General features: G+C 39.5%; 1 protein-coding gene across 4 annotated transcripts in view; it reads left to right on the top strand.

Annotated features, from left to right (window-relative positions):
- SACS (sacsin molecular chaperone) overlaps positions 1–12,835 on the top strand; it is a 59,253-nt gene that overhangs the window by 22,906 nt on the left and 23,512 nt on the right. For 2 of the 4 annotated variants that reach the window (XM_072032673.1, XM_027469215.3), the window contains exons 3-5: positions 6,208–6,358; positions 8,545–8,632; positions 11,475–11,560. In XM_072032673.1, the coding sequence (XP_071888774.1) occupies positions 6,208–6,358; positions 8,545–8,632; positions 11,475–11,560 (325 nt within the window). Of the gene's footprint in view, positions 1–5,547; positions 6,011–6,207; positions 6,359–8,544; positions 8,633–11,474; positions 11,561–12,835 lie in introns of those variants that run through there. The other 2 variants (XM_027469207.3, XM_072032674.1) reach the window with 2 other exon arrangements.

Raw genomic sequence — 12,835 nt, forward strand, 5'->3', positions numbered from 1 at the left:
GTACTAGATATCATTATAGCTTGTTCAGTGATTTCTCTCTCTCTCTCTTTTAAAAAAATATAAAAAAAATATAAAAAAGAAAGGATTGTTTTCTGTTAACAAAGCTATTCAAATAACATAGAAACTTTCCACTTTCCAGAAAGGGGTGTTTTCCCAATGAGTAGCACATGTGTCATCAGCAAATGACATCAACAAATGGTAGGTTTATGTTCGAACTTCTTGAAAGAGCATTTGTAAGCAAGAATATAGCAAGCTCCTGGCAGTGACTGCAGACCACTGCAATCTATAGTCTCTGGCTAATGTGAAATATGTACAATGTAATGTTCAAAACATCTGTTAGAAACACTTAAGGAATTGATTTCAGAATGGAGGTAAGTGCTTACTGTGTCATAGGCAGCTTTGAGTTTAGTGTGCGCTGTCTGAAATAAATGTAGCTGTTGAGTCACCACTACTTGCTTGCCAGCACTGCAGAATATTTGCTGCACTGGATGGTGCTGTGCTGCAGTGGTTTCCTCTTGCATTACTAACCTAACGATGTTTACTTCTTATCACACCATACACTCTTCCTTTTGCAGACTCCATTCCATCTTTTTGTGCACAGTGATAAAGAAGGAATGGGCTCAAATCCATCTCCTTCTGCTACTGCACAGTTATTGTAAATTATTGGAAATATGGGGTCATATTTCCAACACATAATTTTCTGCTTTCAAGGAATAATCACTATGAAATTGTCTTTCATTTCATTTCATGGAAAATAATATTACAGAGACTTTCCACTTTTTTAACTGCATGTCCCTTTATGTAGGGGTTATATGACCTCATTCTCAACCAAACAGAATTCTTGTTTTTACATGCAGGAGAATTTCCTATATATATTATTAAATCCAAATGCTGTTCAGCTTGGAAATGTGGTTATAAGAATATTATCACAGGGATTTCTACATTTATTATTTGAAAGTTCCCAAATCTATCTCAATCATTTTAAATGTAAAACTTATGCCTTGTAAGTACCATAGCTACAAAATTCCACCTGGTTGGGTCAAGTTTTTTTTTTTTAACACCATCGTGTACAATCAGTAATACAAATATGTATGTTTAGGTTTCATGTATATACACATGATATTACACAGTTTCCTAGTTCTCTTTTACAAAGAGACAAGCAAGATCAAAAACTAAAACCAAGATTTTTGTGTGTGTGTATTCCCAAATTCTGCAAACTAGAAATTGTAATTCTTTTTGGTTAGACACTGTAATTTCTGAGTAACTCTTTGGAGTTACTTAGATAAATAAAAATCTTATAGAAATCAGGACAAAAAAAAAAAAGGAAGGTTGATAAAGGTCACTGTCAAAAAGACAAAGAGATTGATAATGGATAACAGGATGTCCATAAATCACTTCATAATAAAAAAGGAAAATTATACCAATAAAAGGAAACTTATATTATATTCCTTGCCAGATGAATGGCCAGGATATTGCTGATAGAAATCAGCATTGTAATTGATGCTCCAGTAGTGGCTTTAAGTTCCTGTTAAGTTTCTGCAAATAGGTTTTTACTGAAAACCTGTTTATTTATTTATTTATTAAAATGGAGTTTGAGAAGAGCTTGTTTTCCCCATTCTTTGGATCGGATGTCAGTTTGTTTTTATCTTTCTTACTGAAATCAGGTCCTGCTCTTGCTAGGAGTCTGTGTCATAAAATTGTTAACCTTAAATTTTTGCACCACTGAAATCAGTGGGAAGCTTGTTCATCAACAGCAACATCTATCCAATAAACAAAAAAGAAGGGAGCCCTAAAAAAGGGGCCAGAACTCTAAGGGTAAGGGCTTATGTCTAAAAAAATCAACAGCCACCTAAAACCAAATGTCCTTGTCTGTTCTGCCTGTGGGCAGCTGTCCCTGGTTTATGAACTGTCTGGTCATCATCCCAAAGACTAGTGGTGGTTGTGGGTCAAAATTGCAACAAGAAGCACAACAGCAGTTGAACAGTGCAGATAATCACATGGCTGTGATGGAACACATGCTCTAGTCATGCTTACTCTATTAATGCAGATACACAAAGAGGATGACTATCTTGCTTCTATCTGGATGGACAGAAATAAAGAACCCAGGGCAGAAATTGATCAAAAGGGAAAAACATAGTAGAAAACACATAATAAAGGAGATACAAACGAAAGCTGTCCCATAGTAAAAAAAGAAAATGGGGAAAAATGTCCTGCCAGCATGAAAAAGTGGTCTTCATAAGAACAGACTTTTGAGGGGAACAGATATGGCTAAGTTCCAGGAGCTCAGGGCTCCCACTTCTTATACAATATACAAGTATTGCTGATAAATGAAAATAAGATGTTGTAGCACTAGCAAAGCTGTCTACCTAGATGCTGTGTTGGGTGCTGATCCACTTGACCTTTGTTTTTTAAGCTTCCTTCTATTTTAGTGGGCTGATCACAGAAACTCTGTTATCTGTTGCTGCCATGCAGTAGTTTTAACTCCCTGACACTGACTGAAGCCATAAATGTTTTCATTTATAGTCAGGGACTGGAATTTAAGACCAGTTGGAATGAAATAGTATTGTTGGTTGGGGGTTTTCAGCTTCCTCTGGAGGTTTCCAGTCCAGCTTCCTGTTCAAAGGAGGCTCGGGTCAGCCATGGCCGAGCCTTGAAAATATGCCAATACGTCAATTGTTTTTCCAGACAACTCCTTCCAGAACTGAATTACTCCTAATGAAGTCTTTTCCTACTGTCCATTGTGAACCTCCCAAGGTGCAATCAGTTGCCATTGCTCCTTGTTACAGTCTTACTCTTCTAAGAGTTCAGTTCCATCACCTTTGTAACTGCCCTTCAGGTAGTTGCAGGATGCTGCAAGATTGTGTTTCACTTTCCTCTTCATCAGACTAAACAAGGCCAACTCCCTCAGCTTCTATTTGTAGGAGATGTGCTTTGTGTCCCTCATCATGTTAGTAGTCCTCTGCTGGCTTCTGGAGCTGAGGAGGCCCCAAGCACCACATTCTGGTCACAATATCCAGCCTCATCAGCACTGAGCAGTCTGCTGGCCATTCTCTTTACAGAGAGCACACACTGTTGCCTCATTCAGCCTGGCATTCCCCATGTCCTTTGAAGCAGGTTTGCTGTTCAGCCCATTGCTTCCCAAGCTGTGCTGACACAGCCCATGGTCCCCTCTGCAGAACACTGCACACATTAACTTTGGAGGTTTCTGTTGGCCCCCTCCACCAGTTTCTCAAAGTTCCTCTAGGTCATTGGGATCACAGATAGACTAAAACTCTGGAACTCGAAGACTGATTTGTACGGTGAGACTGTCAGTTTAATTGACTGATGAGAAGCACAAGGATCATTGAGCTGCAATATCCTTTACTGCATAAAAAAAAAATTCCAACTAGTTATTATAATATATATATTATTATTACTAGTTATTATTATATATATAGTTATTATATAAATACCCTATTGCTAATGTTAATAGTTATGTGCAAACAATATCTAACCTATTACAATATCCACAACGTATATCCATGTATAACAATAACCCCACTTATAACAAAATCCACACTCACACAGATACAGACTGAGTTAGCTCACTCATGCAGTAGTTGGCCCATTACTGCAGTACTGCTACCCTACTAGCCACCAGGAGCTCAACTTGGCAATACCATGGAAGCCCTGCTCCCCTGTGCCACCTAATTGGTGACAGGAGGAGGGTATCCGCACTAAAGACAGTGGGCAAATGTCTCTGTGTGTGCTGCCACCAACCTAGGCTAGCATTCATGTTAGGCTTCTCTGCTTCAGGAGTGCATCAAAGCCAGACTCATCCTCTTCTCTCTAACCAGCAATTAAAGTCCCCAAACAGGATCTCTTCTGAGGTTTCAGAACAATTTTCCTAAGCTTGATTTGCCACAGTTTATGCTTATAACGGTGTTCTCTGGGATAGGGATCACATGGGCCACCCAATCAGATATTTCTTTATTCATCTTGCCATGACATTATCTAGCCATCATAAATCTCTTGCAAACCATACCTTTCTACTGTTAGTTTTGGCTAGGTACCAATTATTATTATTATTATTTTTATTATATCAGTCACCTTACAGCACAACAGTCACTTAATTTCCATACCAGTCATATCAAAGGTTGTCTGTGATTGACCCCAGGTGTCAAGAGAAGGCTCTGAACACTCCCTCATAAGTGCTTTCTGCAAATTTGCTTAGTGCCATCATTGTCATCATCTAGGTCATGACTGAACAATATCAGGCCTACGCAACGCTTGCCATCTCAGTGTTGAATTACTTACTGTAAATTCTTAATCTCAGTGATCCAATAAAATTGTAACCCATCTAATTTCCAGCCCATACTTAATCAGCTTCCATATATATATGCTATCGGGGACCATGTCAAAAGTCATACTAAAGTCAAGGTATATTTCATCTACTACATGTATTTCATCTACTTGCTCAGTCATCTCATCATATAGGGCAATTAGAAGTTCATTAGATCCTTATTAATTAGTGTTTACTTTTCATGATTACCTTTTTGTCCTTCAAGTATTTGGAAGTGAATTCCAAGTGGATGTTCTTCACGATATCTCTTGGGACTGAGGTGAAATTTACTGGCCTTTGATTCCTTTCAGTCTCTTTCTAGTCTTTCATAAAGATGGACCTTTTTATTTTCTTTTTTTCCCCATCCATAAAGCTCTCCTCAACAATGTGCTTTTTCACAGACAGCTGATATCTGAGGTGGCCTTGCTGTCGTGTTGGTCTGCATTTTGAACACTCTGGTGAATCCTATCTGGGTTTATGGGCCTGAATAGACAGAACTTCCTAACTGTGGTACCTAATTGCTATTTAGTTTTCATCCTTGGCTGCTCCTCACTTTTATCAAAACGTGTCAGAGATTGGAAACAGGCTTTGCCTTTGAAGTCTAATTCATTGAGTGCTTCAGCAGTTTCCATATTGATGGTCATTAGGTTGCTTTCTCCACACATCAACAACCATCTCACAATTTTGCAGAAATTCCTTTTTCCTGCTAGCATATTGGTAATCACTGAGCTGCTGTACAGGTTCAGTGAAAAGTTACAACACATCCACTGCATCCTTTGCCTCTGGTTGTGCCTTGAGAGACTGGAGTTGCTCCTGCCTATTGTCAGGAATACTTTCCATGAGTCTTGAACAGCGTGGGGACTTACCATATGCCCTATGGGATAGGATGGAAGATCAACACCAGTCAATATTCACGGCTAATCAAGTGCCTGACAGAAAAACAGAAAAATGAGGTTTCCTTCTGTGCTCTGTATACTTCAGAAACATGAGGTTTATTAGCATTGATGTTGTGCGTTCTGCGTTGTGGTGCCTGAATGCTGGGCATTACATGAGATATGATGAGGAAAAGGAGGGGTGGGAGATACAGCTACTTAAGGATGGAAGTAGTGGAGGGACAAAGCACAGCCCCTGCTCTCCTCAGGGTGTCGAGCTGTTACCGAGACACTACTCCCTAGGTGGCAAAGTCGTGTTTGCAGTGCACAGATCAGGCAGCGCTGAAGGCAGTAGGTGCCACAGCCTCGGTCCTGCCCCATCAGCGCTTTTTCCCTGCTGAATGAAGGATGGAGCTGTGTGTGGCCGTGCTTCTGGACCCAAGCGTTACTCACGGATTTGGGGACCTCATGCCACACACTCCCACTAACTGAGAGCTGCCTCACCCAGGGCCAACGAGCCCCCAAAACCAGGCACAGAGGAGCCTTATCCCTACGGGGATCCTCCCCCCGTCCCCAGGGCACCCTACTAAGGGCCGGGCCCTTACTACCGCTAGTAAGGCCACCTCCCCCCGCAGCCACGGCTGCTTTTAGGGCGGCTTCTCCGCCGGCTCCCCCCTTCCTCCTCCTCCTCCTTCCTCTTCCCCCGCGGCGCGGAGCTGAGGGCGAGCCCCTCCCGCTCTCGATCCCACCCCTTCCCCGTGAGGGGCAGCGGTGGCTGTGGCGGCTCCACCAGCCCTTTGTGCGCCGAGGCGGGCATGTGAGTGGCATCGGGACGGGGCATGGGGGGCAGCGGGCGTGAGGCGCTGCCTCAGCCGCCCTCCTCGGCGGCTCCTTCCCCTCAGCCCGGCGGGGAGCGCCGCGGAGGCTCCGGCGGCCTCCGTGAGGGAGGCTTGGAGGGAGGGAAGGCGGGCTGCGGGCGGCTCTCCTCAGCCGGTGTCTCTCGTGTCGCCGCAGGCTGTCCCGGGTCACCGTCCTCCATGGCTGCCTGGGCTGCAGGACGTTTGAGCTGCCGCCGGCCGCCACCGTGGGGGAGGTGAAGGCGCGGATCGACGCGGAGGCCGGCTTCCCCGCCGCCCGGCAGCGCCTGTGGCACCGCGGCAGAGAGGTGAGAGAAGCACGGGGAGTGTGAGGGGGGGAAGCTGCTGCTGCTGCTCCCTCCCTCTGGTCGGGTGCCCTGGGCACTGCAGGAGCTGTCAACTGAAATCCCAGGGCAGGAGGGAAGGGATGAATGCCCTTGTCCTGCGGAGAGCATCAGCCTGAGGGCAGCCCTGCGCGGGGCTGTGGTGGGAGCAGGGTCCTGGAGGTGGGCAGGAAGGGGAGAGGAGGCTGGGGGTTTCCAAAAGCACCAAAAAGCGGGTGTTTGTGGTTGTGCTGCTCCACAGGCTTCAGGAAGGGAGTTTCCGGAGCGCTCAGGTTTGAAACCCATCTAGTGCATCTTTTATTTTCTGCCCTTTTTTTGTGTGTGTGCCCTTGATTCTGTTCTCTTCAGGCCTTCCTGTTTCAGGAGGAAGGAGATCTATATATCTCTCTCTAAAATTCATCTGGAAGCCAAGCTGTGAGTAGCACGCTGTCTGGCACAGAAATTATGTTTTGGCAAGGAGCAGGCTGTAACAGCTATTCTGAGACATATAGTTTTAAATATTAACCTCAAAGATGTGTGCTGCAGTCATCTTGAAAATCCTTCCTGAACTTTTGAACTCTTATTTTATTCTTTATTTTATTGCTAAATCTTTTTTTCCATTACAGCTGTTACCTACAATTACCAGCTGTTGAGTGAAATCCTGTATCTCTGCTTCTCATAGCTCCTTACAGTGTTAAGCTATTAATATGAATCTGTTAATTCTCTAGTTTCTGATGGTGTTTTGGGTACAAAAAGCCTACCTGAGAAAATTTGGTTATTCTACCCCTTTTATACTTAATGTATAAAACTCCCAGCATTTGTGGGTTCTTTTTAATTTTAGTGAATTCTGAGTGGGAGGTGTACCCACTTTAAGTTATTTTACATCTTGAGACACAGTCAGCTCAAGTACAACGTTTATCTAGGAACTTACGATAAGTGTACTGTTCTTGTAAGTACTACTTAAAACTGATGTAAATGAAAAGAAGCATCTGTTTCTTATTAATGTTTAAAAAAAATATACATTGTGGACTGGGACTGTCTTTTGCTTATTAAATGTAGTTTGGTTGTAAGCATGTCTGTGTAAGCACCAACTAGTGATTTGTTTTTACCCATTGGAGAAAGTAGATCTAAACTTTACTATACACTGAGACTAATATGATGATTTCTCATAAAAAAATTTTCAAGTAGCTTACTGTAAACTGAGACTAATTTGAATTGCTTAGGCTTCAAATTAGCACAAAATACTGTACCGAGCCTGTCTGAATTTAAGAAGAGATTGGACTGTGCACTTAGTCACATGGTCTGAACTTTTGGGTAGACCTGTGCGGTGTCAAGAGTTGGACTTGATGATCCTTAAGGGTCCCTTCCAACTCAGGATATTCTATGATTCTATGATTCTAATTCTATGCTCGTTATATTTGTGCATCGCATGATACGTGATTGGGACGCACATAATAAACTGACATTGTAACAAAACCATGATGTGTTATGATCACTAAATAGTTTTCCCAATGGCTGCTAAGGAATTTGTTGCTTATTTTTTCCCTTATTTCTCTGTGGTCCCAGTGAGTCCATAGGCTTGCATGTGGAGGTAATAGGGAGATGAGGCTGCCAAGTTTTTCAGGGGTCTTTCTATGACGTACTTTTGTCTCTACACTTTCTGTCTTATTAGCTGCTCTTAGCTGATACTGCTTAGTTTGAAACTACTTTACAATTGTATACTTATGTACTTTTTGGAGTACATAGAGCACATTTCTAGTGTGTTTATTTTCTTTATAGGTTTGTACCTTAGAAAAATAACTGTTACAGTTGCATGCTTTCAGAAGTTCCCAGGACATGGAACTTTTCAAGTGTAAAAATACGAGGCTGTGGTTTGCTCTTAGCATGCTTCCACAGGCATTTTTCCACCTGATTTGTTTGCAGCCATTTGTTGGGTCCTTTTACTGTCAGACTGATGCACCATGTGAGTATTATGTAGACCATTTGGCAAGGAGGCCATCCTAGTCTGGAAGGACTTAAAGTGCAGTTTAAACTGAATACTGGACGTTGCAGAGTGTTTGTATACTTTTAGATAAAACTAGGCTTCATGGTATAAATATTTATGGAATAAAACTGCAGTAAATTACTTATACTGTGAAATGTTTTGACCAAAACTTGTCTTTTTATTTCAGTTGTCTGATGGTATTAAGATTGCAGATCTTCAAAAGTCTCAAAATCAAGTTTTTCTGCAGCTTCAGTCAGAAGGTTTGAAAGGAGGAGGTATGAAAAATAGTTGTCTGTGTTTATGAACAGAAAGGTCAAAACATTTTCTGACACAGTCTGGAGTTAACACAAATTGTTTTTTGACCTCAGATAGGAAGCAATTATTTTGCTTCCATGTTACAGGTATTCCTTCATTTTATTATTTTAATTCTTTTCCAGGAAAAACAGTGCTTTGGTGTTTCAATTTTTATTTGTAATTTGATACATAGAAATTATAATGTTGCTGTGCTTTGGAACTGATAAAAACTCATCTTGCAACAAAGTTAATAGCTGCCTTGTTTCACATAAAATAAGCTGAATACCTGTGGACAAGGTAGCCACTGAGAAGATACTTTTTCAGTAACTATTATATAGACAATTGTACTGTCAGTAAAAAAGCTTCTGTTACTTGGTTGTAAGTGTTAATATTATTTTAACAGTAACTTTATTATAAGGGAATGAAATAAATGCTAATGTAATGGTAGGATGAAGAAGGAAGCCTTTATTGTCATGCAGGTATTTTATTTGTTATCACAAAAAAGCTGCATTTCTCAGCCTATGTAAGCCATGAGTTTACTGGCTGATGGATCTCTAGACATAGAGGAAAGCAAGGTGTTTGTGTTATTAGCTAGAAGTTCATGTTTTCTTTCTCTAGAACCTGAAACGGTTAAAAAACACCTATGAAAATGGACCCCATGGTTCTATGGCATAAAACATTTTTTCTTATCCCTGACTGCTCTGATAGTGATTTTGGTATCTGTAGACCGTGGTATACTCTTTATTTACAGTTTTTTCCTCTTTTTCCTCTGTTTATTTTTTGTCGTGCAAGTACATGAAGAATGTAGAGTAAGCAGCCATATGAAATCCTTCATGGGAAAGAAAAAGCTGTTGTTTTTTGTGCCTGGGAACTGTTGTTTTTTGGCCATGAGATTTTCATAGAGATACCTCTCTAAGGATTCCATGTTTAGATATAGCACTTGTTTTCTGGCCCACAACTCTGATCTAAATCAGTCTAAAAGATCTGAAGGTTTTAATTCAAGCCTTTTATGTGCATAGTGGAGCCTTGTTTCAGAGATTTATTTATTTATTTTTTCTAACAGCAGGTGAATCAAGGAAGGCCCTGAATTTATAACTTCAACAAGGGCATGGTCAGTAGGGCCAGGCATGCTGGTTGCTGAAGCACTCTGAAGTTCACTTAAGTCACATCTGTGTTCAGTCATTGCTAGTGTCTGTCAAGTAATATATAATAATTCTATATGTTCACAGAATATTTCATTTCGGAAGGGATACTGGGGGGTCTCTACTTCAACTTTCTGCTCAAAGCACAGTCAGCTTTGAGGTCAGACCAGGTTTTTCATGGCTTGATCTTGAAGAGTTTAGAAAGCCTTCAAGGATGGAGGTGCATGGACTCTTTGGGCTCCTATGCTTGACTGTACTGGTGGAAAATGTTCCTTCTTCATATTTCTGGAACCAATATGATCTGCTCTGATACTCAAGAAGAATCAGTTCAACACTTGATATCATGCAGTAAATTAGAATCTCAAGATTTTTTAAGTAGATCAGGATCTCAGAATTTTTTCTGTTGTTTGTAGACCAGAATTTTAGATGTTAAAAGTTAGAATAATGTTCATCTTCAGTGCTATCATTTGAAGTTACTGATGTGTTTTTGTTTTGCCCATAGTGTTAATATAGTGTTAATACTTCCTCCCCTCCACCCAAGTTAGACCTAAAGAAGATAGGTTTCCTGATCTTAGAGAATTTCTATTAAGAGACACAAACTTTTCTTGTATTGATTAGTTCAGTTTGTTTTGGAGGTCTGCATATTACAAGTTGATATGCATGTACTTCTTCATACAGTTAAAAAAAAAAAGTTATAAAATAATTCCCACATTTTCAACTGCATGTTGCAACTTCTTATTTGTTTTCACATGGTTTATTATCTAAACTCGAATATAGAGTGATGAAAGTTTCCTAAGACAAGATGTTGGATGTGACTTTTTCTTGGCAAACACTTGACATTTTCTCAGCAAATAGATCTTCTATCTCTTGCTTCTTCCACATTGCTGAAGACTGTGGTCTTTTACTTTTTTTGTCTTATTTTTTTCTATAATATATGTAATATATACATGTTTGCATCTGTATATTTGATAAACATATATAGGCCAAAGGGAGACAGAAATAATTGTTGTATTAGTAACTTTGAAGGGACGTAATAGGTGATGACATCAGTAGAGCCTGATTTTCTTGAGGGAAATACATCTACTATTTGAAGTGTGTGTTTTAGAGGTTTCAATTTAGGGAACTGCTCTTCAGTCCCAGGCTGAAGGTGGAATTGAAGACTTTTGATCCTTTCATTCTGTGATAGATTCTTTCTCTTAGAAAGCACTGGTAACACTCATGCTAGCACCACAATATGCCAGAACAAGAAGCGTACGCTAGAGCCGAAGCGTAGTGTGAGAGTGAATAGATGTCACTAGGGATCATCGCTGGCTGTAAAGAAGTTAGACATTGATGCCATAGACCACCATCCTGCTACTTAACTACTAAAGGAGTACTACTTTTTACTATATTAAACATACAGTAGTTGGAATTGGAGTATAACTGATCTAAAAGCTTTGTTTCACCCAGATATGAAACAGCATGCTGACATGAACATCAGGACTGCTACTTTATTTTGAAGAAAAGGATTTATAATATGATATTCTTGTAGTTCATTTTGTAAATCCAAGATTTTATAGTGTCAGGTCTTAGGATATTTTTTCAAAATTAACTCAAGTAATTGCCTGATAAGTATTTTTTAAAAATCTGATATTTAGTGCATCGTAGAATAAAACACAGATTTTTTTGTTTCTGTTTCTAGGTCGCTTTGGACAAACAACTCCGCCACTTGTTGATTTTCTTAAGGATATTTTAAGAAGATACCCAGAAGGAGGACAGATTCTTAAGGTATATAAAAGATGGTATTTTTAGCAGACATTTAATGTGCATGACATCCTACCATTAGTTTAACGCTTTCCAGCAAATCTTGCTGGAAGATTTGAAGTATGGAAATCATACTTTATCAGATATTCATTCCAGAGCAGTAGATAAATATTTCTATTTCTGTGTACAAAGCAAAGTGAGCTGTGTTTTGTTTAACATTGTCTCTGATCTTGTTTGTTGTCGTTGCCATTGTAATTTATATTAGAAAATAGAGATTAAGGTGCTGATGTTAATCTGTATCATGAAGTCTTTGATGTAATTATATGTGAGTGAGCTATCTAAAATGTGTATTTTGGTAGCTGCTTTATTGTACATTTCTGTTGTAAATGATGACAAACCCACATTTATAGTATATACAATTTTGGGGGGCTCATCTTAGTATAAGACTGGGATAAGCCTGAGGCTTTAATATAAGATTTCGCCATGGAATTTCTTGGTAGCTAAATGTATTTTTCTCAATGAACTATAACAGTATCACAACGTTTCATTGTTCGATTAAGTGCACTTTGTATATATAGGCAGGTATATATTTGTCGGTACATATAAAACAGACAAGTAAAAATTGTGATGCAAGATGAAAGTCCCAGCTGTCTTGGAAGGTTTCCTTTGCAACCATGGAACTAGAAGGTTTTTTTTTTTTTTGAATGCATAAGTTCATCAATTGTTTTGGCAGATTGCATCCTGGATATTTTCTGAGAATTGTATTTTTTGTAGAAGGGGTGCTATATTTTCACTATGCATTCCCCAGTATTAGTTGAATTTATGAGGTGCATTTGAATCACGAAGGGTTCATACTTAACAATTAAAACCTAGATTTTCATTCCAACGTGAAGATCTAAGATAATGTGCTTAGAAGTCAGAGAGGTAGATCTAAAATTATAAATGCTCATCTTTCCACACTTTACAATTTACAGTTAATAGGATTTTTGCTGGTCTGTTAATTTGATTTCATTGTTAATATTCTTCAAGTACATTGCTTTTAAAATTAAGTGTAGTAGATCCTTGATGTGACACAAATGAATGCAAGTCTCTGACTACATTGTGGTTTCCATAGCTATTTAATTTTTCTAGAAACTTTGGTTATCTTTCTGTATCTTCTTGCATAATTGTGGCAATTCTTTTAGAATCATTTTTTTTTAAATTCAGTAAGTACAGATACTGTTAAAAAAATATAATTATTGATGCTAAGCTGGTTATTTTTATTGTTATCTCATCTTGCTTCAGAATAATATAGAATTG

Source organism: Anas platyrhynchos, chromosome 1 (genome assembly GCF_047663525.1).
Source record: "Anas platyrhynchos isolate ZD024472 breed Pekin duck chromosome 1, IASCAAS_PekinDuck_T2T, whole genome shotgun sequence".
Classification (NCBI taxonomy): Eukaryota; Metazoa; Chordata; class Aves; order Anseriformes; family Anatidae; genus Anas; species Anas platyrhynchos.